At 41.6% G+C, this 27,448-nt stretch overlaps 2 protein-coding genes across 2 annotated transcripts in view; one reads left to right on the top strand and one right to left on the bottom strand.

Moving 5' to 3' along the window:
• Positions 1–590: 590 nt before the first annotated feature.
• foxc1b (forkhead box C1b) lies at positions 591–14,687 on the top strand. Its single transcript, XM_085138073.1, has one exon. It carries the CDS (start codon positions 976–978, stop codon positions 2,389–2,391), a length of 1,416 nt encoding a protein of 471 aa, XP_084994199.1. The 5' UTR covers positions 591–975; the 3' UTR covers positions 2,392–14,687.
• Positions 8,400–27,448, bottom strand: part of gmds (GDP-mannose 4,6-dehydratase) — a 179,962-nt gene continuing 160,913 nt past the window's right edge. Inside the window, exons 10-11 of the mRNA XM_085138085.1 lie at positions 9,861–9,929; positions 8,400–8,661 (exon numbers count right to left, since the gene is read on the bottom strand). Of these exons, the coding sequence (XP_084994211.1) occupies positions 8,599–8,661; positions 9,861–9,929 (132 nt within the window). The 3' untranslated portion in view covers positions 8,400–8,598. The remainder of the gene's footprint in view (positions 8,662–9,860; positions 9,930–27,448) is intronic.

Genomic DNA, 27,448 nt, shown 5'->3' with positions numbered 1-27,448 from the left:
TGACATTTGGAGGTCTTCATCTTTCAAAAACGTCTCAGCAGCCGCTCGCGCCCTGGGGAACTTCTCCACACCCAGCTGGGCCAAATGATCTTCATTTAGCCTTTAATTAGTTTGTGCACACCGCCCACCGGCGCTGTCGGGGAGGAGCGGGGAGGCATCCACGCCCTTTCATGTCCGCTTGTTTATTCAGAGGCTCAGGCTCATCTGATATCTCACAAAACTGACAGGTCTCAGATCACCGTGCATCGCTGAATGGATTTAACTGCAGGTTTAATTGTGCACGTTCGCGTTTTTTTAAATTTTGGAAATTGATATCAGGCTCGTGTCTGCTATGAGAGAAATTCCTTAAGAATTTGTGGTAACCAAAAAAAACAAAACAAAAACAAAACCTTATTCCGATCAATTATACACAATAAATCCACTTTCTCCATTTTCACCGTGAAGTAATTTTACGAGTCTCAAAATGAAGAATTAATAGAAAATAATAAATAACTCACAATTTGGGCCATTAAATGAATCTTTTGGCACTTTGGGCACACCCTGAAAAGCATTTTAATAATTCCGTGATCTGAACTGAGAAGTCAGGGAAAGAAGTGCGGGGGAGGAGGGTGGAGGAAAGAGTGGGGGTAGTAACTTTTATCACCGTGCAGCGTTTCCACAGGTTCATTTCGCCGTCCCATTGGATAATGGAGCACACATTCGGATTCGGGGTGGAGCAGTCCGAGGAGCCAAAAGGGAGGAAAAAAATGTGAAGGGTAAAAAAAAAAGTTCCTCGTTGCGACTCCTCCAGCCCTCTTAGTTTCCAAATGTTCACTGTAGCAGTGCGTGCTCTCTTCGGTTCACCCTGGCGAGCTGCGGCTTAGAAAAAGGAACTTCCACAGTGAACAGAGCTGCGAGAGAGATCGGAGCGCAAGCTGAAGTTGTGACAGTTTGTGGAGGGAGAGCGCTTTGGGGAGGTTTTACGCATTGCGCAGGATGCAGGCGCGCTATTCCGTCTCCAGTCCCAATTCTTTGGGAGTCGTGCCCTACATCAGCAGCGATCAGAGCTACTACCGGGCCGGCGGGGGATACACGGGAATGCCTGCGGCTATGAGCATGTACTCGCATGCAGCCCACGAGCAGTACCCGGCCAGCATGGCCCGGCCGTACGGACCGTACACTCCTCAGCACCAGCCGAAGGACATGGTGAAACCCCCTTACAGCTACATCGCCCTCATCACCATGGCGATTCAGAACTCGCCAGAGAAGAAGATCACCCTGAACGGGATTTATCAGTTTATCATGGAGAGGTTCCCCTTCTACCGGGACAACAAGCAGGGCTGGCAGAACAGCATACGGCACAACCTGTCCCTCAACGAGTGCTTTGTTAAAGTGCCCCGGGACGACAAGAAGCCCGGTAAGGGCAGCTACTGGACTTTGGACCCCGACTCCTACAACATGTTTGAGAACGGCAGCTTTCTACGGCGCCGGAAGAGGTTCAAAAAGAAGGACGTGCAGAGGGACAAGGACGAGCGGGACAGGCAAAGCAAAGATCCCTCTGTCCGCACGGCGGGCCGGGAGCCCGAGCCGCCCATGCAGGGCTCCCAGCCGGTGCGGATCCAGGATATAAAGACTGAGAATGGGAACTCCACGCCACCTCAGGCCGCATCCCCGACCCTCGGCGCCGTGCCCAAAATCGAGAGTCCAGATAGCAGAAGCAGCCTGTCAACGGGCAGCCCTCACAGCGTCCCCTCCACCCGGTCACTCAGCATCGAAGGAACCGAGCACCATCACCACGGCCAGGCTCCTGCGCAGGGCTTCAGCGTGGATAACATCATGACCTCCATGCGGGGGTCTCCGCAGGCCGAGCTCTCCCCACCTCACATCGCCTCCTCTCGGACAGGTATCGCCCCTTCACTGTCGCTCAGCTACTCGCCGAACCAGACGTCCGCTTACAGCTCAACGACCTGCAACCAGAACGCCATTTCCACGAGCTCCAACGCCACTTATCACTGCAACATGCAAGCCATGAGTCTATACGCAGGGGATAGATCCTCCAGCGGCCACCTGGCCCCTTCCACCACAGTGGACGAGGCTCTGCCCGATTATTGCATCACCACGACCACCGCGTCCTCACTTGGGCACGGAAACCTGAGCCAGGCGGGCCAGGACAGTCACCACGCGCACCAGGGTCGGCTCGCATCTTGGTATGGGGACCTGAGTCACTTGAGCCCGGGTTACCCGGCGCAGCAGCAGAACTTCCACTCGGTGCGGGAGATGTTCGAGTCCCAGCGGATCGGGCTGAACGGCTCTCCAGTGAACGGGAATAATAGCTGTCAGATGGCCTTCCCGTCCGGACAGTCCATCTACCGCACCTCAGGAGCTTTTGTTTATGACTGCAGCAAGTTCTGAAAGCCAAGCGCATCTTTTAAATTAATAACTCTAATATATAATTTCTCTCTATATTTTTTTGTACTTTTGGTCTTTCATTCACACTCCGAATGGACAAGCGATTCAGAGCGATTTTTTGTCTTTTGTATTTTTTTGTGCAGAGCTGTGTAACACCAAAACACGTAAGTTTCCTTCCCTCTCACTTCGAGAATAGTTTCTAAAGATGGCTCAAACCCGGCTGTTACGACTAGACTGTAAATTATAGCCTAATATAGTAATTTATTTTTTAGGAAAAGGGAGTGGTTGGACATTGAGGACCAAACACTTTTTTCCCCTCCGCAATTTTCTTATTGCTGCATTTTAATTGTCCCAGTTCTTGTATAGAAATAGAGGGACTGTGTAGCCTATACTGACTTATTCTATTCATTTTGTGTTATTTGTTTAAAAAATATTTTGAAGGCATTACATTTTGTTTTGTTTAATAAAGTGCCGTTTATTTGAATTTGAGTGATTTATTAGTAACGCTAGAGCCAAAGTAAGGGGACATTTCTTGAATTCAGAAATAGCTGCACGGTAGTTAAAATATATTTCAATTCAAAAATGTATTATAAAGCGCTAAATTCACCTAAACGTTCTGATTTTTTTAAAGAGAGAAAGAGAAAGAAATAAACAAATTAAAAGCCCGTTTATGAGTATTAAAGTATTTAAGTGAATACATAAATTTTCCAACTTGAGGGAAAAGCTTTTATAAGTCGGTTGAATTCAGACTGTGGCCCTGCACAGGCGAGCCGAGTTTACCTTTCAAAGTGAAAGCAGCCTAGCAGATGCCATTTTCTTTTTTTAATGCGAGGCTCCAGCCTCACCTGCGCGCTGTATATGTTCAGTCCTGGAGTGTAAACGCCGGCGGTAAATAAATGCACGTGTGGCAGCAGCTCACCAGCGCGGTCTGAACTCACCGAAGGCCTTGTCAGCAAAACAAATCAGTCATTACGAAGTGAGCAGGCTTCCGTCTGACTGCTGTTTGGGAATGATGATGGGAGCTTTTTGGATGCAGTTGTTTTTGGATTTGTCTTCAGAGTTGATTTTGCTGCTGGAGGAGACCCCCGCGTGGGGTGGGGGTGGTGGGGGGGTCCTTGTTGATGCACCAGGATGACGGCCTGATGGGTACGATCTGTGACAGAGGGATGTACTGCAGCCAGCTTTGCTTTATTTTTAAATGTTTGTTTGTTTCCTGAGGGCTCGAGATTTACCGCGGCTCTGGTTGATTGAAATATTACTGCTGTGTCACGTGTTTATTCCAGTAATTCCCCGAAAACTTGGGGACCCCCCCCCCCTCCTTAAAAAAAGCAACAAAAAAACAAGGTTGCTATTAAAACTTTACAGCGGCCTTTTTAAAATGTCATTCTTATGCGCGTAGGCAGTTTTACACGGAGACACGCATGCTCAGTGTTAATAAGATATGGCCCCTTTGGTTGCTTTAAAAAAACCTGACTTTAGAAGAAAAAAATATTTATATACATATATCTAAAGTTAGAAAAAAATCATCAGGAAAAATATCAGTTACATATAACTGTTACATGTAATGGCGGGAACCCCTTAATCATGCAAAACAATTATATTATTATTCATTATTATTATAATAATCTTACTAGCGAGTACATATACTCCACACAATAATAATAATAATAATAATAATAATAATAAAATATTATTATTTTAATGGCGCCTTCTAACCTCTGCAATCATCGAGCTGCAGGGCTTTAAAGATGAAAACAAAACAGAGTAGTGTGTGTGTGTGTGTGTGTGTGTGTGTGTGTGTGTGTGTGTGTGTGTGTGTGTGTGTGTTTTAAGTGGCTGGTAGTTGAAGCTTAAACGTGACTGTTAGTTTTCGGCCCGTGTGGATTGGTTTTTAATGAGTCAGTAAAAGTAAAAAAAAAGAAAGAAAGAAAGAAATCCAGCACGCAAACGCTCCCCAGGGCCAGCAGTCAGATGAGTCAAGCTCATTAAAACTAACATAAACAATGTGCCGTTTCTTCTCTGCTACAAACCACGCAGGTGAGGTTAAGACTGCGGTTCAAATGCAATCTGCACTACATACAAATCAAATAAATAAATGTGCAAATAACCACCAGTTGCACGCAGAGCGCAGGCAAATACGAGAAACGCGTTATTCCCTCCAAACAAACGTCTTTGTGATTGATCAGCAATCAAGAGTCAGGAAGGAAAAGCCAGTCACGATGGCGAGTCGTTTTTCATTGCTAGTACAAGACAGGAGGAGGTGATGGAGGTCAGTGGAGAGGATGTCAACAATGCACTTTAGGAAAGGACGGTGAGCAGCTTGCGTTAAAGCCCGTCCCTGCTTTATCTAAAGCAGCTTCACGTGCAGTGCACATCTCAGGCTGGCCGTGGCAGCTTCAGGGCCTGCAGTGTATCAAACAATAACAAACAGTCAAACTAAAGCGAGTCCCGGAAGAGAAGGGGAGCTTTAGGCGCGCACTGAAGTGCTCACAGAAGCCCCGGTTAAGGAATTATTGTTTAATGCCGCATTCGGGATACTTTAATGTTCACATTAGTATGACTGTAGCCTCGAGGGATCACACGAGCGTAGGTGTAGTTTACGGCCCCGGCTGTCTGCAGATGTTCTACATGGGGAATTCATCCCAGTGTCTGATTAGCGTTGAAGGCCAGATCTTTGCACAAGTGCCGTAGTCACGAGTGGCAAAGCAACCCGATAGCCCACAGCATGCGCTCTAAAGGTTTGGCAGGTATCAGAGCGCTTATGGGGAAACATATGAAGCTCCTGGAAACATGTGGGAGCCCCACACATTTGCAGGGGGCTTTTTAAAAAAAATAAAATAAAATAAGGAGGCTCTATTTTTTTACTGTTTCACACAGAAAAACAAAATAGAATAAAAATCTCTACAGAGTTTAACGCATTTTCGCGGGTGTTATGCATTTGTTCTAGTTTGAATTTTTATTTCTGAAGGTTGAGCCTGAAATTAAATAGGAACAATTTCCACACTGACACTCGCTGCGCGTTTTGTGTCCAAACTACCAACCAGATTCTCCCATACAGACCTTTTGTATCCACAGCTTATTTTTTTGTTATTGTTTTTATTTTATTTTGAATACTTCAAATTTGCATGTTATATGCATATAAGTTCTGGCAACTGCGGCCATCTCACAGTTACCGACTAAACTGTAAGCCCGTACCCCCCTCACACACTCCTCACCTCTCCTGTGAGAGGTACACACACACATACACACACACACAGCTAAATCCCCTCGCGCAGGAGCAGTGATTGAAATCGCGTCTGTATTTAACCCTGCACGAATCTGGCCTCCTGCGTTTTTTCTCGATGTATTATTTTTCTTAAAAGAAGAATAAAGAAAAGCCAATGGCGTCCTAATTACTTTAGTCCTTCGCCCAGTTTACGTATCAAACCAATTAAAGGAGTGAGGATTCACCATTTAGCCTAAAGTGGGCTGAAATCTAGGGTTCAGTGTAAACTGTTTATTTTGCGTCTTGTTTTGTGCCTGCTGTTTGCGTGGATTTTTGGTGAAGGCTCTAGTCACGTAGTTTGCCAGTTTCTCACTATGAATTTTCAGATTTTCTAAAATTCCAGCATTTGTTTTATTTTTTTATTTGTATTTACACTGTTTTCGTGCTTTTTTTAAAAAATCGTAATATGTGAAGGTATCTGCACTGTAGACCAGCAGTAATAATAAAGAATGGGATATCTTTTATGTCCTTGATATCTCAGTAACACGACAAGCAGGTGACCTACCCTGTCCCGGGATAGTGCTCAGATTCGTGTTAATTTAATTGAACTTGATCTTCAGTGAGGCCCTGTGATGGGCTGGCGACCTGTCCGTACCTCTCATGTGTCAGCTGGGATAGGCTCACTCCATAAGAGGTTTTTAAAAAATGGATGGACGGATGATATTCAGGGGCAAGATCTGTATTTTCTCTTCCTAATAACAAATGATAGAGGGCACTGGTCGGATCCTTTTCTCCGTCTTCCACTCTGTGGCCGTCTGTCCAAATGTGCTCAGTAAAGCTGGAGCTTTGAAAGAAAGGAGCAGCTTCTCCCTCCTGCAGCTTTCACTTTAGGGATCACCTCCCCCTACAATATCTCTCGTGCGTTTGATTTGACAGAAAATTATTATATTCGCGTTTTTCAGGGATTATGAAAATCGTGACTTTAGAGCCGTTTAATCTCCTTAAAAACGTTTATTTAGCTGCACAAGTCTGCTCCCCTCCTCCTTCCGAGACCTTCTCGGTTCAAATCTCAGTCATCTTTTCTTTGTTTGTGCGCCAACAGCAGAGCCGATCACAAAACGTGCCTAAGTGTTATTAAAGGGGAATACTCGGTGCACCTGTGTGAGGCCGCGGGCTCAGTGTGTTGTGTGCTCTCAGCGCGCTTTCGGGGGCCCAAACAACCTCAGAGCAACATCTGTTTCCAATCTGGAGTCCGCACAGACTCAGCGCTGTCCAGGACGATCACAGAGACTTTTAAACGTCCTGTAGGTGCCGTCCAGAAAAACACACAGGCGTTCCCACCCTCCACAGACCGCTCACGGAGACCTTCAGGGTCCGCGCAAGTTGAATGTCAAAACCTGACAGCAGCAGTGTGCTCTGAGGAGGGACCGACATTTACCGAGTGCTGCATTTAAATCGGAGATACTTCATTTAGCATTCCACGTGGGAATAAGATGCCGCACTTAAAAAAAGACAACAAAAAAAAAAAACCCTCAAAAAACAAAAAAAAAACAAACCTTATTTCACAACTTTAATGATTTTCGGGAAATTGAGAAAAGGCGCCTTACATAAATATTTGTAATAATACTTTAATAAAATATCAGATACTACATCTGAGATAGGCCATTTTGGTGCACGTGCACTTTCATTTGAGATAAAGTAGATTTTGGCTGCACGCACATACTTTATATTTTGAAGATATAAATGCAGAGTTCTTTCGACTGTTTTTAACAGAGCTAAATTTCCACAAATACTGTAAACACACTAGATTGCGTCTGCATTCATATTTATTAATAGTGTGATACAGGAGGGCAGGGATGTAAGATAGTAAGGACCATCATTAAACACAACAAATAATATAATGTAATCTATAGAGAGCGTCAGGTCTCCTGTACAGTCAATAACAGCAGAGGATGGATGACTAGGCTGTTAGACACATGACAGCACTACATCACTTCCAGTCGCAGCATTTTAATCAAATATACTCTTTTTCTTAAACAAGTATGAATGACGTGCCCTCGTGAAAACGACCCTTTTGGATTCAATACCTCGAATCAAACAATAAAGACGAGCAAAGAGAAAGCAGTGTGTCTGTTAAGGAAGAAGAAGTCATCTAACTTCTGCAAAGTGGGAACAGTTACGAGTGTCCAACACATCCAGCAACCGTCACCGTCAGGGTCACAACAAGTCAGGGCCAACAGTTTAAATGCGGGCATTCATTTTAGGCCACAAGGCCGCTCACGATCCAGATGTAGATGTTTGAGAGCAGGAGAAAAACGCATTTCCCTCAGAATAAAGGAGCGCAGTGTTCTGGTAAATTCTAAAGAAAAAATTGGAATTAGGAGCAAACAGAGAGGAAAGAAACGACACGAGAATAGCCAGACCTCTGCACAAACTGGGGATCCCATGCGCGTGCACATGCACACTCCGCGCACGCAACCTGCGGTTCAAACCTGGATTTGCAGCTTTTATTTCCCACATTTCCTTAGAATTAAAAAAAGAAAAAAATTAGGCCTTCTATAGAATTTATTGTGTTTCATGAGAAAACAAACAGACACGATGTTAAAAGACTTTTTTTATTGTACCAAATGGATCCCCTGCTCATATTAATAAAATATAAAAATATCCAATCATTTCTATTCATTCATTTAACTTTTTCCACGTCACACTTCAGGGGAAAAGATTTCAGCGTTGACAGTCCCAAAACAATAAAAAAAAAAAAATACAATAAAAACCCCTCAGTAATAACAATAAAACATAATCAGTGTTGAAATGTAAAAGACATTTAATCAATCTAAATATGAGAAACAGACAACAGATACAACAGCAACCATTATTCACTCACAACAAGACAATCAATTGATTTGGAAGAGTCATACAGGTAAAAAGGAAAGGTGGGGTTCTTCAGTGGAAGAACCCAGGAGTGCTAAAACATGTCCGTTGTCTAAGGACTGACTGACTTGGCTTCAGGCATTTGGATTTTTCTTCATGAGATCGATGTCTGCGTCCACCATCTCCTTCACCAGATCCTGCAAGGGGACAGGATCAGATTTATTTATTTGGAAAGGTTGATATCTCTAAAAGGTAAAGACACAAACATAAAATACATGAAGTAAGGCTCGTTTACACCCGCGGTTTAAACTCGGCCTACGTGAAGACCTCCCTTCCACACACAGTTATACTGCAGCTGGATAAACATAATAAATACATCGAGTTTATCAGTATTAGGACCTGACAATGATCCATAACGTGCTTGTGTCGTTGGGTCATATTGTATTGATAAGAGCTCAGAGCTCAGAGTGTCTGCAGCGACAGATAGGAGATAAGATTGTTTTTTATTTATCAGAAGATTCAGAATTTATATTTTTATAGTTCAGCCAAACTTCCCGAGCCGGTAAAGTTGAGAAAATATGAAACCTTGAACCTCTGTTTTTCTTTTTTTTTTCTTTCTCCAAAATAAATAAGGTTTAACCGAAAAACACAGTTGTGTTTTCTCAACACTGGCTGCATTATTAATATATTATTTAGCCTTAGAAACTATTTAATCAAAGCGTCTAAGCACTTCAAAAAATTACATTTTCTAAAATATGTATAATATTTATTTGAAGTACATTTCATTATATTTCAATATATATATTTTTAGAAGTGCTTTTCTCAGTATATAATTACAAAAAAATATATTGAGAAATATTTGCTTAATTTATAGTAGTCTTTGCTTAATAATCTTTTATTAAAAGGCTGATTTTTAAACAACATACAAAATGTTATAAAGCAAGTATTTATTTTTATAGCACTATTCACAGAAAGGAATAAACAAAGAGCTTTGGTACCAAAGAGCTTTATAATAATCTGATGCAGCATAAAATGAAAAGTAGATAAAATATACAACTGTAATAAAATTCTAATCTAAAAGCTAAAAGACTCAAAACTCATGTGCTGGTTGGTTTTCTGTTGCTTCGTGTGAATTTGATGCAGTGAACCTTTGTGTATTTTCTTTTAACAGTTCGCTGAAAGAAGGCTGCGTTTCTAGAAATCGTTACAGGCTTTCAAAACCATTCTTTCATTTGTCATTGAAATGTTTTGATTTGGTGGTTTTTTTCAGTCACCTTTGATTTCATCACGTCATGCCATTGTCTACACGCGTGGAAAACTACTCCCATTACATTTATTATATGTGTGCTAATGCTATCCAGCAGGACCAACCGGCTGTGCTCTCAAACCAACCTACCTCAAAAGTCACCTTTGGCTTCCAACCCAACTTCTGAGAGGCTTTGGTGCTGTCACCTTGTAGGTAGTCCTAGTAAAAAGACAGAGAGGAGCCAGAGAAAAGGAGAAAGAAGGGAAAGGAGAGAGGGGGAGAAAGAAAAACAAATGATCTGTCATGACTGATCTGACGCCTGTGAGGAGGAGACCCCTCAGCCCAGCTGATGTGTCACTCCGATATGAAGACGTGCTGGATCAAACTCAATATCCAAACTTGATGTCTTCAACAGGATGCAAGGGATGGAGGGTGATGATAACTTTCTCTCTCTCCCACATACATGCACACATTATCTCCTCTCTTGGGGGAACAAAGGAGGTCACAGAGTCTCCCCGGCCATCAATCCCACCCTCTCGGCTCCCCACCTCCGATCTGTCCAGACAGCCCACGTTGGTGCCAGAGCATGATAAATTGTGGGACTCTGGTGGTGTAACCCCTAGCTCAGGACCCTCCCCACTCACCCTCTCCCCCTCAACCCCTCACTCATTCTCCCCCCCCGCTGGGTTTTGCACCGGGTTCAAGATCCAGTGAGACCCTGCTTCAGACCACCAAAGCGAGTCCAAATAAAAAAAAGAAAGAGAGAGAAGCCTCTTCTTTGTGTGTCTTTTTTAAGCTTCAGTCCTTTCTCCGACTTCTATTCCCACTATTCTATTTCTTATATTTACAAAGATTCTCACTCATGGACAACTGTGTCGAACACACAGACGAAGAAAGGCTGATTCTGTGATTTTAATACTTTTATACAGGACGGCTCGTGTTAAACACAGTTATTGCTGCAGTGGTGGTTTCTCAAGAAGTGCTCAAAGTGCTGTGCTGGGTTTCCCCTGTGCTTCTCTCTTTTCTTTTCTCACTACACGGGCCTCCTCATGCTCCAAGACCAAAAGTCTGAGGACAACCAAACAAAATAGCCTCTGAAACTCACTGTGGCAGCAGTCTGTACTATCAGTGGTGCAATCTGTCATTGCTTCAATGGATTACATGCATGCATGGTGTGGCTGCTAAAGGGTGTTATTATTTGTTTTTAACTAACCTGGCATATATGTTTTCAGGCTAATCGTGTTTCTGCTGATCTCTGCTGTTAGCTGCACATACATTGATAAGTAATAAACGGCATCCATGTGCACAGAGAGGTATACAGAAAATGATGCATGCGCATACTGGATGGAATTCAGCGGACAAGATCCTGCATGTGTGAACATCACATGTAGTGACGTAACCTGAAAGAGAGGAAGAGCTAAAGAGCTGGTCTTTGGAATTTGAAAGAGGATACGTATACAGTAAGTGTTAGTGTAAGGATAATGCAATCCATGAAGAAAAACAAGTTTGACTTAAAAAACACAACACAAGACAAATAACCAAAGGAACGGTAAATACTCGCTAAACTTTCAGCTCAAAAGGGTATTTCATGGTCGATACGCTCTTAGTGTTGCCAGCTTAAACAACCTTAAGTGTCACCGTGTCAACCAGAACTACCATTTTAAGACTTAACTGACTTTGCTGCTGCGTGCAGATGCCGCTCTTCTAGTTTCAGTCTTTCCACAAGACTTTGGAACGTGCAGGGGATTTGCTTTCATTCAGCCACATGAGCATCAGTGAGGTCCAACACTCAGGCTGAACGACGAGGCCTGACTCACAGCTGGTGTACCCGCTTCTCGCGCCAACGTTGGAAGCGGGGTGCAGTCGGTAAAGTTCCTGCACATCCAAACCGTTTCTTTTACTGACCTGGCTTTGTCGTTTAAACACAGTAGGCTCTTTTTCAAACTGTTGTTGCAAAGTTGAAATGAATATCGCTTTATAGCACACACTGTTAGCCGGAAGCGGGACGCCAAACCCCACCTATGAACAGCAGCCCAGAGTAAAGTGCACTGAGCAGAGCAGTGTTACCATCTGACACTGAACCTCTTGAAAACGTCTTTTCTGGGTGATCTTATTACAGAGGAACGCACACGGCAGCGCTGGCATACTTCAGCCTTTTAGAGAGCGGGGACCCACATCTCAGAGAGGCTCCACAGTGCTTAATCACACTCTTCTGATTACACACAAAGGCAAGAACACTGAACACACACGGAGGGAACAAGCACAGGCCGATTCAGGTTTCTGACAGCGTTCAGTTTGATATTATTTGGCCCGAGTTGAAAACTTGGTTCAATTCTGGGTGAGCGGTCTTTTTATTTTTAACTCTGCATGGTCTATATACAGCCGAGCAGATGAAAGCTTCAGCCCATTTTCTCCTCCGTCTGTAACAGCAGGACAAACAGCTCTTTCTCATGTGAGCAGCTCTGTACATTACTCACAAACGATTTTGGCACTCAAAGCCATAACTGGAAACATTTTCAGACTAATTACCTGCAGCAATGAGACATAATTTATCATGAGGCTGAATGTAATTATTATAGGGCGACTTACTCCACAATTATATTAAATAATCCACTTGCTTCATAATTATATTGATTAGGGTTTGTAATGGAGAACATTTTATAGCTGGCATAAAAGAAGTCTAGTCACGAACTGGTTTAGAGAAAAGCGGTAAGCTGACATTAACAAGTAGCAACTACATCTCCTTTATAATTTCTATACATCAGGGAGAGTCACATGGTTTATACCTTTGTTAGTGATGGTTTGCTAAACAGCAGGATAGTTAAGTCTAATCTGATGTGAGTGTTTCGGTGACAGATGCTTGAAAAGGGAAACTAAACAAATGCAGGAAGTTTGACCTGCAGGGGAAAAAAAATCCCGAAGTTGCCTTTTGTTTAGATTCTGTCTGCATGCATACGTAGTTCAAATTAATTGAAATAAATATGAAGCTGCAACACCTGCTGCCAATGGCAAGACCCTTACCTGAACTCAATGGGCTGAACCTGGAGCGCAGACTCCATCTTTAAAGAGTCACTGTGTCTGCGTTCTGTTAAACGAGACAAGTGACAAATTCATCCATGCACCTGCAGTTTAGAGGCGAGCTCCCAAAGCCTGCGACTGCCTTACAGGTACAGCTTTGACCAGCAAATTTACCCGAAAGTCCAAAACAGACGGCGTTTTCTTAACATAATGTCACATCTGGAGATGGAGAGGTCTTTGTACTTGAGCTGAGATTCTTCTTATCTGGTAAATCACAGCACTCTTACAAACACTGTAGAAACAGTAATGTAGCAACAACACAGGTTATATACGTCTTTGCAAACCAAGTTTTAGAACCACAAAATTAACTGTGAGGGAAACTGAGGAGGGTGATGGAAATGCAGAGCAGCGAGACTCCAAACGTCCAGCTGCAGCATTTTGCATAAGGAGCTTAATACAGGCTCCTTTACTGCCATTCGGTGTGACTGATAGATGGCCTGACAGTGCTGTTAATGGTCAGGAGAGGCAATTTTATAAGTGAACCTTGACCACACATGGCACACTTTTTACTTCTTTGACTTTGTTTTCCTTTCAAAGGGTAACACGCATGACGGACATCTCTCTCATACCCTATTTACAGTCCACGGTGGTGGTGCTTAATATGTATTACGCATCAAGAGATCACATCGTTCTGTGGTTTTATATGACTGGAAGCTAAAGTAACCGTAAGGTTGTGAGTTTAAATAATTTATCTAAATATTAAAGAAGAAATTCTTGCAGAATATGTGCCAAAACAGACAACATAAATCCTTACTTACTGCTAATGGAAAGGACCTATTAAAGCATGTTCCAAGTTTATGTGATGTCAAAAATGGTTGGATTCAAGTTGATGTGTTAACCAACTACACATCTAAAAAGATGAATGTATCTTTAGAGCAAGTATTTGTACTCTTGTTTTTTCTCCGCCTGTATATTTTCTGTTGAATAGTAACTTTACTAAGACAGTGAAAGCTCTAAAGCACTGAGCAGATTGGGATTTAAATGAGGGGTGTGCGCTATCCACGATAATACTGGTGAAATTATTCTTTTTTTGGAGATATTAAAGTGTTACATTGTGATATCACTGCTACAGCAGTGACAGCCACAATGACCACAGCCTCCAACGAGGATTTAATAAAGTAAAGCTACTGTAACAACCTCGCAGAACGGTTCTTGCTAAAGGTGGACGCACCTTTTTGACCACTTGAGGCAAAAAACACATCATCGAGTACACCCAGGCTACAAGGAAGGAGAGACTATTCAGTTTAGAGACTGCTCAGTATTTTGCTTTTTACATAAATATCATTTTGTGAATTTTCTTGAAATATCATGATATATTTTTAAGGCTATATAGCCCAGCACATAATATACGTGTAAATCGAACAACACACGAAGCTGGGAGGAAGAAGGCAGAGCCATTCCTTGTATTTAAATCAGCATTTTGTCACCACTACTGTTAGGCCTGAAATCTCCATCTGAGTTTGGCAGGAAAACATCTGCTGAAATCAGACTCTTGTCTGCTAAGTCTGCCTTCTTAGCACGTAACCACACGGTTCAGCATCCAGGAAGTTAATCCAGCGTCTGGTCTTTGTCAACCAGGATTTCTACAGGTGACAGACAACCTCACCATCAGAGCTCATACTGCAGAGTACCACTCAGTGAAATAAAAGCTGAGTCCAAACTGCTAACAAGAGCGTTCTGCGGCCAAGTGAATTCACCCAAACAGAGCATGTAGCGAATAATTCAACATGAACTACTAACAGATGGGGGCACAATACAATCTTCATATGGATCCGATTTGGAACCAAACCCAACAGCTTGGTACGTCCTGTTTAACTCAGCGTTCTGTCCGTGTCTGCAAATATGTAGCAGTCATAATAACACAATTAAGCAGCACAAATCTAAAATAAATAAATAAATCATTTTTTTTAGTTGTGACAAAATATGGCTCTCACAAGTTGAATGACAATATGATCTACACCTGCTCATCAACCGAGACTAAGTTAAAGCCTATGAAGGGGCATTGAGGTCTCTGAGTGGCATCAAAGAATTAGGAAAGAAGTTCATTTTGTCAGACGAGTAAAAAGAGGGTCACATTTATTATTTACAATGCGTTGCACAAATAAGGCAACATCATTTCGGTCAATTCTGATCATCAGCTCATGGCTGTAAAGTTATTTCTATAAGTTTCTGAATGAAAAACCTTAACTAAGCATTAAAAAACACATCTTTGTTTCTGAGACCATTTTCTGTCCTGATTATGCGATGAACACTGCCACAAGTAATTGGTATGTGGAAAACACCAGCCAGAAACTTTCCTCAGGAACAAATGGAGTCATTGTAGTGGCTGAACCGATCCCAGATTGATCCAAACTTTGAAAGAAAAAAAGAACAGACTCAAATTGCAGATTGAAATAAAACCACAACATCCCCAGTTCTTATCTAATCTTAGCTCCCAAGCAATAGTTATGAGACTGGGATTTAAAAGAATCTTCATCACATGCCTGGAATATGCTTTGGTAATGCATATAAGTTGATGATTTTAGCACTAGGTGGTCCTTTCCTCTCCTTTCCTGATCAGCTCAGTTTATTTGATCAGCTGTACTGGTAATGACTGGAAATAAATGGAACTTAACTGGACAATCTAAAAAGCCACAACATCTTCCTACAGTTTTCTGTTCATCAGATAAAACAAAAGCAGTGTGACCATTGAAAAGACTCAAAATATGACTGTAACCTATACAGTCAAACAATCTAACAATCACTCGTAATACAAAAAGCCTGACATGTCCTCAAGTATGCGGTCTGACCTTCCCTTGCTCATTCTGCTCTTTTGCCCTTTTTCTTACACTATCCAGTCTAATAAAGATGAGAAGCCATAAAATTAATCCTTAGAAATGTAAAAGTGAGAGACAAATAGGGTGTGATCATGGTCCATAAAGCACACAGCCAGTAAGAGGCCCTCAGAGCAGGCATTTAACGCAAAGGAATCTGGTATCACTACAAGGCCTTTCAATAAATCACACAGCACACGGGCTGACCCCCACATAAGGGCACATACACACTAACAGGCAGCGATGTGTGAACACGCACGCACACACACACACACACATACACGCATGCACACACACGCACGCACACACACACACCAAGTACAATTGCCAGGATAGATTAAAAAATGCTAAATGTCCCTAAGCTGCATTTATTTTTCTTCCAACTGCAAACCTACCCAGATCAAACATTTTCAAGAAACCGATTCTCTTTCCTCTCTCTTGCTCTGAGGATTGCATGCTGGGAGACTATGATGTGGTTTTGGAAGTCCAGTAGTGTGTCTGGTATTTGTACAGTAGTGGACATGAGGCTGCAAATACTTCAAAGGAAATTAGATAAAGGGGCCGAGAACGCTGTGAGAGTCTGGAGCCCACGGTCTCCATGTCCCCAGCAGACCCAGATGTTCCAACCAGACCCAGATGTTCTGATCTTTGACCTCGGTGGGATTTCGATGGAAGAAGTCATCCCTGATCCAGGGCTTTTAAACCCGGAATGAATTACTGCGCGGACAATGACAAGGACATGAAGGCGGGACAATGAGGAAGGAGCAGACTGATACCTAGCCTGCCTGCAGAAACATGAAAGTTAATGCATACACAATGTGCACAGGTGTGTGAGTCGCCGTCTGTGTTTGTGTGTGTGTCTGTGCAGGTGGGGACATACTTGTAGCAAAAAAGTGAGTTTCATCGTTTCAGTGCTGCTTGGACCGACAGTCACAAATCTGTCACTGGTCAATTTCTAACGCACCTCCGCCAGCATCGCCTCAACTTATCACTTCCTTTAAAGCACAAAAGACCCTCAGTTTCAAGTAAAGGGAAGGGAGAAGGAGGGAGGGATGAAATCGGAGACCGATGCAGTAATTTGTACAACAGCAGTAGTCTCTGTTTTAATGGCTCAGGTGTGAGAGCGAGCTGTCCACAAATCACATGGCTGAGAGTTTGATCCATGGCCCTTCCACATGCCAAGGCATCTTTGAGCATCTTACTGAATTCTAAGATGTTATTGAGGATTGGCCTGCTCTATTGTCACTGGGTTGTGTGTGTGCATTAACAGGTGAATGTTAAAAAGGTGCTCTTTAAGTGCTTCACATTCACCATTTCTTTTTCCAATTAAATTCACAGTACATCATAATCTTGTAATAACTTGGTAATAACTTCATACTTAATTCTAGTGACACAAAAATTTGACTCTGACATGAAGTATCTGTCCAATTACAGTAGATTGTGCTTCTCAGCCTGAGGCTGAGGCACAGGATCGCTAAGGTAGGTTTCAAAGTGATTAGTAAGATAAGTTAAACATACACAGATCTTACATTAGCAGATATAACTGTGACTGAACTGAAAAGAGAATGTAATACAGTGACGGAAATTCAGTCCAACAGGTTAGATTATACACAATATTTTAAGTTATTACTTTATTGCTTTAAATAAACTAAAAATAGTATTATGAGGAATTTACTATTATATGGTAGGGGGTTAAACATTTTAAACCACTTAAAATCTAAAAATCCTCATATATTCTCTATTCTTCAGTTACTTAACATTTGAAGAAGAAATATTGTCTGCACGACTGCACCCGCTTATTTTAGCTCTTTTTGACACAATATGTTGTTTACACTGGAACAAAATATGGAAACCAGAGTCATAAAAAAATGTAGGTTACCTCTGTCTGCACTACTCCTTCAAACTGACATACTTTCTATTTAGTGTAATTTATCTGGCATCTTATGAAATCCTGGAATCTTGAGCAGAAGAAACGAAGACCTGTGGGTTTCATTTGTGCCACTCTGTGGCAACACAAATCAGTGATTTCATATTTATTGTTTCCTCAAGTCAATAAAGCATCACTGCAGTAAATTTCAATGAACTCCGAGCTGCTGCGTCTTTAGGAATCCAAGACAGTTATTAGCCGCTCCCAGCCAGATGTCAAAGGCCAGGTCCAGCGTGTCTCATTCTATGTATGCGCTTGTGTCTACGGGGGAGAGAGAGCGAGCTGTGTGAGTTACAGCTCAGGTTTCCTTCCCTCACTCCCCATGCAGCTTGGCCTGCACACAATGTGTTAAGTGACCTCTAAGGGGTGGCCCTGTCACCTTGATGAGTATGTACAATACTACACTGCACATGTGAACACACATACACACACACGTATAGTGGGAAATACACATGTATACACAGTAATGACAAATTTAGTTCAGAAAGCCACACACAAAAACTCTTAAAAGACTAAATCAGTAGAAAAACAGGAGTGTGTGAATCTCCTCGGGAAAACAGTGAAAGTCATGTTAATATTTAAAAGCTAAATTATCACAAACTCTCACTTCATGTCCTCTTCTCGCCTCTCTCTCTCTCTCTACTGGCTCTACTGTGTTGATTGCTCTCCATCAGTGCTCATTAAAATTCCTGGGGTAGCCGTGTGATAAATATTTATGCGGCTGAGGACACACTCCACACACACTCCAAACACACTGGAGTGGCTGGATCTGACTGCCGATAGTGTTAAGTGCCTGGAGGCTCTGGTAGAGAGTGGAGACCCACTGCCTGCCGCGTGGTTGTATACATGAGGCGTTTACTGTCAAGATAATGGGAGGAGGGTTAAGATTTATGAGCATTAATGGAGTTTAAGTTCTGTTTCTATGTGTGTGTCCGTGTCCGAGGATAATCTTCTAATGTGTGAAGTTTATGGAAATGAAGAGGAAAACATCGCACATTAGCACATCTGGATATAAACGCATTTGCAGACACACGCACACACATACAAACAGAATGTAACCACAGTGTAGCTGGACTCCTCACTACTGTTCCACAGAGCTGCTGACGACCCCCCTCTTCCTCCTGTATTCTATTATTCCTGTGGACGGGAAACAGATCATAATTCCAGGAGTCAGCAGAAAGCAGCAGAGGGAGAGAGGGAGAGAGTGAGAGGTGGAGGGAGGGAAAAGACTACGGGAGGCGGGGGTGAGGGGGTGGGGGGTGGCTCAGGTGACTGCTCACTTCCACAGACTGAAACTGTGCAGTTAAGTAATTTCCAGTGAAAAGTAAGTAAGTGTTTAGTCTGTTTGGGCATTTGTATAATAAAGTTTGGGCAAAGCAGCGGCTTCCAGTGAAATCAGCTGGTGTGTGTCAGCGTGAGCGTGTGTGTGGTGAGTGTTTAACATTTCTATAAGCGTGTGGCTGTTTCATATTTCAGAAGACATCAAAGGCAAACTTAATTTCCCTTCTTTAAACAACATTCTTTACAATCATACTTAAAAAAGGAGAGAGAGAGAGCGAGATTGAGTGAGAGAGGGTGAGAGACTGAGGGGAGAGGAAAATCTCATCCTCTCTTATCTTAATTGTTGTGTAATCTCAGTTAAGCATCGAGGGGTTTGTCTAGGCTTTGACACCCAGCCTCAGTGTTTTGGTACAGATGATGACTGTTAAGTAGCTTCTATATTCTCCATGCTGAAGGAAAGTCTGGGTCCAATTTATATGATTAATATGGCAACAATTGAAATGGATTAAAGTAACAGCTACACTGCTAACATTAGATACAGCTTTGATGTGTATAGAGGACATTGGTAACAGGCAGATTAACATTAAGACCTCAAGCCTACACATTAAAATTGAAGACTATATATAAAAGACAGACATAAGCACTGTGACGTAACTACAGCTGGGTACCTTTCATACTTTAAAACAGACTGGTATCAGTACAGGTACCTGTATTTGGTACCAGAAGTGAATAACAACTGTTTTTCTGGACTTTGATCAAAACGAAATAATAAATTAAAATTTTTCTCTTGAGTCTATACTTCTCCACTGAAACATTTTACTTCTTTGAAACACTTTACACAAAACCAAATCTCTCTGTTTTGACCAGATTTTTTCTCTGATTAGATGTGGTTTGCATGGCCAGCTTTGCATTTTGCACACCAACAATTATGTGTAACTTTTGGCACACACTAACATTTGCAAGGGTGACAAGAACAGGTGGGAACAGCTAACCCCAGATATGAACTGATATCAACAGTGGCACCCAGTGATTTGGTGTAAAACTGTACTCAGTATTACCAAAGTAAGCTTAGTTGGCACCTTTATCAATGCTGAATTTGGTACCCACCCCTACATGTCCCCCACTGGTTTTTGAATGTTCAACGTAATTATTACTGATGTTCTGGAGGCTGAAATGAAAATATTTGGAGTTTTAAATAATGAAATTAAATAACAAGCTCTCTCCATAAACTGTATGGCACTAATGAGACATGCCGTATCTGCTACAGTAAGAAAACGGCTAAAGGCCCTTTCACTTAGGAAGCAGAATGGACTGAGCCAACTGCTACGTGTTGCAAATGACTAAATGCTTTTTTCTTCCTGCGCACTTGTAACACAATGAGCTGATTTCAGATGGTGTGCAGGAGGAGGAAACTGGTGGAGCAGCCTGCAGCAGAGACATGGACATTGCTTTTTATACTTTTTTATTGCACAACAGGACAAGAAACAATTATGCTACTAATATTTCTTTGGAAGCCCTGCACAGACAGAATACTAATACAAAGCTAGCCAAGAACGCAGGCTGATGATAAAGCTGAGTATATGCAGACCCCATCCCAGCAGCCAGAGCCTGAGTTTCAGCAGGTAACAACCTGATGAACAATCAGGCTTGCAGCATTTTAGCCTCCAGTTCTACTACATGTACATGTTTCTACAGCAGAATCACTGTGGCAATCGAATTCAAATCTCTGTGGGCTGGTTGTCATCTTTGCTTTTTGTAGTCGGCTTTGTTTTCATATATAACACTAAAAGAAAGCTCTTATGTGTGTGCTCATTAGGGATTTCAGTTCATGTGGGGAACTGTAGCCAGCGTTTTATATTGTTAACTGGTAAATATGTGGCAATGCACGGTTATTTAATGGAGAGATAATGTAACAAATTAGATTCTCTGGCATGTAATTAAGTAACTTACTGTATAACTTTAAAGAAGTGTAATGTGTAACTCTACTTTTTTGAGTAACAACCCCAATTATTGATATTCTAAAACATAAAACTACATGCAATATAAAATTAGTATTGGAATAATACATAGAAAAAGATTTGTGTTTGGCTTACTGGATTTTGCCTGCATTCCCGGACTGTGCAGGCATTGTCTTCTAGCTGCACAATCAGCATTCTTATCTATGATTATAACATCACAGCCTCAACTGATTAAATGTGGGAGTCATGGGCACAGTGGTTTACTTGTTTTCTTGCACAACTTCACATAAGTGTTGCTGTTGTCTTTTTTTCCCCCAAAACACACACCAAATTATAACCTTGGTCTTATTTTGGAAGGCTTTTGCAATTGCTTAACACTGTGCATAGCAAAATAATTGCTGAGAGCATGGCAGCGTCATTTCTACTAATTTCTACAAAACAACCCACAAGTCAGACACTCAGGCAGATTTTCAACCAACCAAAAGTTTAGGCAGATTATGTAATCCAACATATTTTGAGGTAAAGCTGAAAGTCAGAACACCTGAAACGATGGCGTAATCCCTCAAGTCAGCCAGTTTTTGAGTGATCGTTTCACTGTTCAATGCTGGGAACAAGTGATGTTGGCAAACATGTGGGTTTGAAACCTGTCTGACAGTCTAACTTGTATTTCTTGCCCTGTTTGACTTTGTTCTAGATCTTAGCGTGAGTACAATTTTGTTATTACTGATGTCCAGATCTGTTATTATATGCCCAGTGGTAACAAAATTAAATTATGGTTTGACGAGCCAAACCAAAAACGTCTAACTTCTCTCCTGCCTTGGCCTCTATCACACAAACAATCTACTTTTAGTTCGGCCCCACAGTATACAAACACACACATCAAGCGTGTATAGGTTACATGTCTGCCCTCATTTTGGGAGCTGTTTTAGTACGGGTGACATAGATGTCAGCTATGTTGGATGAAGATCAACAGGTGAGTTTTGGCTGAAGGATGTGGTACACACACACTTTAGCATACAGAGTACATGTATACACAGAGTGAGATGATCCCTTGATGTGATCTAATTCAGGCCCTGGCTGAACTTTCAGTGGCATTGGGGTTAAGCGAGGCAGTCGCACACAAAAACTTCTGTCTGCAGTTTTCAACTCCCAGCACACTATTTATTAGTCTCTTGCTCTTTCCTTCCCCCCTTCTCCGTTTTTCACCTCAGCCGCTCTCTGAACCTGCTAACAGACAACCTTGTCTCTCCTCCGTGACTCTCACCAGCCATTGCTCATTTTCTGGATGTAGTCAGGTTTGCTCTCGTTCAAGAGGAATACTGGGCTTTTCTTTGTATCATGCATGTGTGCAAGTGGACAATTTCAATCAAAGATTGTAATAAAATATGATCAAAGACATTAACATATTACATACTTTTTATTTTTGATTACAAACTGCCATTTCACTGTTTTAGGTAGATCAGTGGTGCTAAGAAAATCCTGAGAAACTAATAAACAAATAGTTTTTCTATCAGACTCTTCTAGTATTCTTTGTATTATATGAACATTAAACACTGGGAGGAAGGAAAATTTCCACATTGGAATATCGGTTATTGAACAAATTTTTAAAAATGTAGGATAAGCACCACAATAAGGAATCTACAAGGTTTTAAAACTTCAACAAGTGGCCACAACTCACAACTCAGATTCTGCAAAATGCAGCAGGTACATGTTTTACTGGGGAGCAGTAGACAACACTGGCAAGACAGCTGAAGTATTTAATCCTGCTTCTAGAAAAAAAATAACTTTAATTTAAAGTTAAAGTTCAGTATGTTACAGTCATGTGAAAAAAAAGGTCTTACAAAGTATGCAGTTACTAATTCCATAGGATTAAGTGTGCAACTCAAATGTTAAATAAAAAATAATCAAATCAAATATATTTTATAAATATATAATATTTATCATACCATATAAATATTAGAGATGGACCGATCCGATATTATGTATCGGTATCGGTCCGATACTGACCCAGCTTGATATGCTGTTGTTAGAATTTATTTAATATTACTTTCTACACCAGGATCCTTTTCTAGCAGCTGACCGCTGGTAACTGTGCAGGGGCGGATCTAGCAAAGTGTAGCCAGGGGGGTCGATAGGGCATGAACAGGCAAAAGGGGGCACAAAGACATACTTTTCTTTCTTATTCTCATTTAAAATGTCTAGCTTTTAATAAATAATTATCTGACTCTTACACCCAAAGTTTTAATCTGATGTAAAATATATAGAAGTCCATTACTGTATATAGTAACTGTTAAGTCTAATATAGTAAGCTATACTACTTTTTCCTTCGGGAAGATACCATCCGTGCAGTCTGCAATTCTGTTGAAGAAAGATATTGAATCTATTTAATTATTCTTGAAAAATAATTTATTTTTGTGCATTTCCCCCCCTGCATCAAATTAATTTTGATTACATCGATTAAGCATCATGAGGTGGAGGGTGGTTCCCTTTTTCTTTTTTTGCTGGGAGTTTGCAACCCTATTAGTATAGTACTCATACCAGAATAGGGAGGATGGAGCAGGTTTAAGTTTATTAGATTGATCAGTGTTGCTGAACTATGAAATATTTTGGGCGCAGTGTATTTTTTACATACAGGTTTAACAGAATAGCTTTAGTGTTGTTATTTATTTAAACTTGAGTATAAACTTGTACAAAATGCAGCAAGATATTAAAAAATTTTATTGATTAAAAAACACACTATATCGGATTCGTATCGGTATCGGCAGATATCCAAATTTATGATATCAGTATCGGTATCAGACATAAAAAAGTGGTATCGTGCCATCTCTAATAAATATATGATATGATAAATACGTTAATCAAAATTACCTGATTAATTGATGAGCAGTAAGTGTGAACACTTTGATTTAAGCAGATGTTTTGGCAGGTTGCTGGTCTAGAGTATCCAAGTATGTCTCAGTGCAATGCCAAGGAAAGACATCAATCATTTTAGCGAAACAATTGTTGCTGCGAATGTGTAATAATGCCATTTCCAAACAATTTAAAGTCTATTATTCTACAGTGAAAAATGATTCACAAGCAGAAAATGTTAAATACACCTGTCAGTCTTCCCAGGAATAAATGTCCCACCAAATTCAGCCCAAAGTCAGTGCGTGGAACGCTCAGATAAAGTGCAAATAAACCAAGCTGTACATCTCAGGCTCTACAGGACTCAGTAGGAATGTTAAATGTTAGAGTTCATAACAGTACAAGTAGAAAAACACACTGACCAACATGAGCTGTTTGGAAGGGTTTCCAAGAGAAAACCTCTTCTCTCATGGCAGCACAGCTTAGGCCTACAAAGTTGCATCTGAACAAACCACAAGATTTCCACCTTCCACTCCCTTTGAGATGAATTTTTAAAGATTTTACAGTAAAAAACTAAATAACATTTGACAAAAGTATCTCTCTAGATCACAGGTGTCGAACTCCAGGCCTCGAGGGCCGGTGTCCTGCAGGTTTTAGGTTCAACACAGCTGATTTAAATGGCTAAATTATTTCCTCAACATGTTTTGAAGTTCTCCTGAGGCTGGTAATGAACTAATCATTTGATTCAGGTGTGTTGATATCTAAAACCTGCAGGATACCGGCCCTCGAGGCCTGGAGTTCGACACCCCTGCTCTAGATACTCCACATACTGCTCCATTAACACATTTTCCAGTGACATTTTTATTTTACAAACTTGTTCTAATGACAACAGTTTACTGATATTTTTTAGGCCACTGGTACACACTTCTGAATTTATTATTATTCAAGAGAAATGAAGTCAAAACAACAGGAGCAGACAGAGGCAGAAAGAGGGCAAGCAGGAGGAAAAGGGCGGCTTGAATGGACATGCTCATCTGCTTTGGGTCAATGGATTTCAATCCCGGCTCAGTTCCCTTATGTCTATCCTGCCTCTATAACATGAAGGATAGGAAAAGGCCAGTGGTGGTGTTGGATGACATGTCGTGGACAGGGGAACAGGCTTCTATAGGCTACATCTCATCCAGAATGGCGTTTCCTCTCTAAGCAGCATTCCTCATCTTATCAGCTCCAATAATCTGCTGTTCTCATCGTGCCCAAACAGGGAGAGCCAAACCTGAAAGAGTGCACAGGAGAGAGAAAGAGAGAGAGCAAAAAGGAGCTCCTTTGCTCGCTCTCTCGTCCTCTAACTCTCTCTTTCTGTGTCTGTTAGCTGGTGATAGAGTGATAAGGTGGGGAAGAAAACAGTGAGCTGTCTGCCACTTAGAGGAAGTGGTCGCTCAGCCCTGAAGACTGAGCATACTCCAAAACTATGGATTCAGAAAGAGGGGAGGAAGTGCAAGCTTCCTCAAAGTAACTAAAAACATTTACAGTCTAAAATCTTCACTGTAATCGAAAAACAAGAGAAAGTGATGTTTATCCTTTAAAATTTACTCAAAAACATAAACAACACAGGCTGTCGGCTATAAACTGCTACGCAGTCATATGCAAAGTGTTAAGGCCAATGTGTGAGCCACTGGGACACAAACTTCAATACGAGAGCAGTAAATCTGGATCACAGTAATGAGTAGTATTTCAAAGTAACCACCTCTTGTTATCAGTTTTAATTTAACTGTCATATAAATAAATACATTCATATAAATCATACAAGTCATATAAAAGTGTAGCTGTACACACTTTGAGTGATTTCTAATTGAATTTGTGGTATCTACCTGCAGTACCTTCAGCAGGTGGTCTCGGCTCACACTTTGAGAATCACTGGTGTAATGCAATCCAGAAACGGAGACTTACTCTCAAGGTAAAAATTGCACCTTTTACTACAAGTTGTTTTTAGCAATAAGGAAAAATCTTTACTTTGAAAACACTGGCTGCTTCTCTGTTGCATCACAGCTTTTTAATGTTCCGCTCAGTTGGTGTCTTCCTTTAAACTATGGATAACCTCTCCAATCTGCTAGCAACCAAACAATCACGGTGAGGCTTTTGGTCCAGCACCCTATTTGCAAGTGATTTCACCTAGTGAGAACCAGCAGCCTCCCACAACCTCTCGCCAATGGGCTGGGGAAAACACACCAGTGACCAGACCGGGGGCTTGCTAACCGGTCACTAGGCCTGTGTGACCGAGGCCTAAGAAAGTATGAAATGTGAAGCAGACAGAACTACTTGTTTGAAGCTACAACAGTAAAGCCTAAACTGCAACTTTTTGCAGTACATTTTGCTGTATTGATACTGTGCAGCTACTTTAACTTCAGTCAGTTCTCTGAGGGTTCAAGCTGTGAGGAAGGATTGAGAATAAAATATCAGATGAGCCTTTCTGAGAGTGACTGAATGAAAAAGAGAAAGACATGAGCGGGAGTGAAAGAACGAGAGAAGGAGGAAATAAAGAGAAAAGGTAAAAGTAAAACAATAGAACAGCCTTAGGGGTTAAGGGAATGTAGTGGTGCTGGAGCTCAGGAGAGTTCAAAAAAAGTGTGTGTATGAGAAAGAGAGACTTGTGAGTGTGTGAATACTGGGTCGCCTGAAGAGAGCGGCCCCAGAATTAATTACCCAATCAAGATAACCAGCCAGGGAAAGACATTAGGGAGGTCACACTACAATTAACCTCTTAGTCTAAACCTCTCTCTCACTCACACACACACACACACACACACACGCACACACACAATAAAGAAGTCATAGGTTCATTGAAAACACAGTGAATAAAAGTTTAATATCACTTTTCAGGGGTGACTTTCGCTGACTGCAGGGCCCAATATGCTCTTATTTTGAAGCATTTCCTGCACTCTGTTATTTTTGGGAGATATAGCGACTCTACCTGTCCTGTTCAAGAATCCCTGGCAAAGCCATGTTGTTTACAGTGGGATATTGAGTGAGTCGGGGGCTTGAGTGGAGTGGAGTCGGATGTGGTTCACACATTCCACCAGAGACTCAGATTACACTGCAGGAAACACCGGCCCTGCAAGACACACACTGCCTGACTCTGTGATTTATAAACATACTCCTCTATGGGACATACACACTCTCAGAGACACACATTAAAAATCTCAGCGGCTTCGCTCTGAGCCAAGGCTGCATCTACATCTCTCATTCACTTTCTTCCTTTCCTTCCTTCCTGCTTCTCCTGTAATTCTCAGACTCTTAGCTGGGCTCCAGTTTTCTCCTCCTGTCGTGGCTAATAGTAAAGACAACTCATGGGTGTTAGCGCCGGTTTGACATCATTGCATATTCATGAGCTGGTGGGCGAACATTCAGTCTGGCATTCATTAGTAAACACAACTTCAATCACCATAAAGTGGCCCTTTGTGAAAGGTTTATGAAAGACACACACATGAAATAAGTCTCTGGGGAGACTGTCCTCCTCAGAAAACCAAAAGAAAGGACAAACAGAGACACCGAAGATGGGCCACCAGTCAATCACAGACTGAAATGTAATATGTTCAGTATTGATATTATGAATAGTGCCCAAAATTGGCGCAATAACATAAGTGTCAAAGATTCAAATATTCCAGGTGAAGCAGATGCTTTATTCAAAATGTCACTTCTAGAAACAACCAACAAACTATAACACCATTTTGTCAGATGCTGCTTATGCATATGAGCCTCACGCACAAGGTGTCCTTTGGTGTCAGACTTTGATGACTTTGAAGTACCGCCATGAAAAATTACTCACACCAGCAGCTT

This window comes from Neolamprologus multifasciatus, chromosome 17, assembly GCF_963576455.1.
Source record: "Neolamprologus multifasciatus chromosome 17, fNeoMul1.2, whole genome shotgun sequence".
NCBI lineage: Eukaryota > Metazoa > Chordata > Actinopteri > Cichliformes > Cichlidae > Neolamprologus > Neolamprologus multifasciatus.
The sequence above is the reverse complement of the archived record's forward strand: the minus strand, read 5'-3'. Positions and strand labels throughout refer to the sequence as shown.

Excerpts from the sequence above, each read along its gene's own strand:
- foxc1b (XM_085138073.1), top strand. The coding sequence starts at position 976 with ATGCAGGCGCGCTATTCCGTCTCCAGTCCCAATTCTTTGGGAGTCGTG.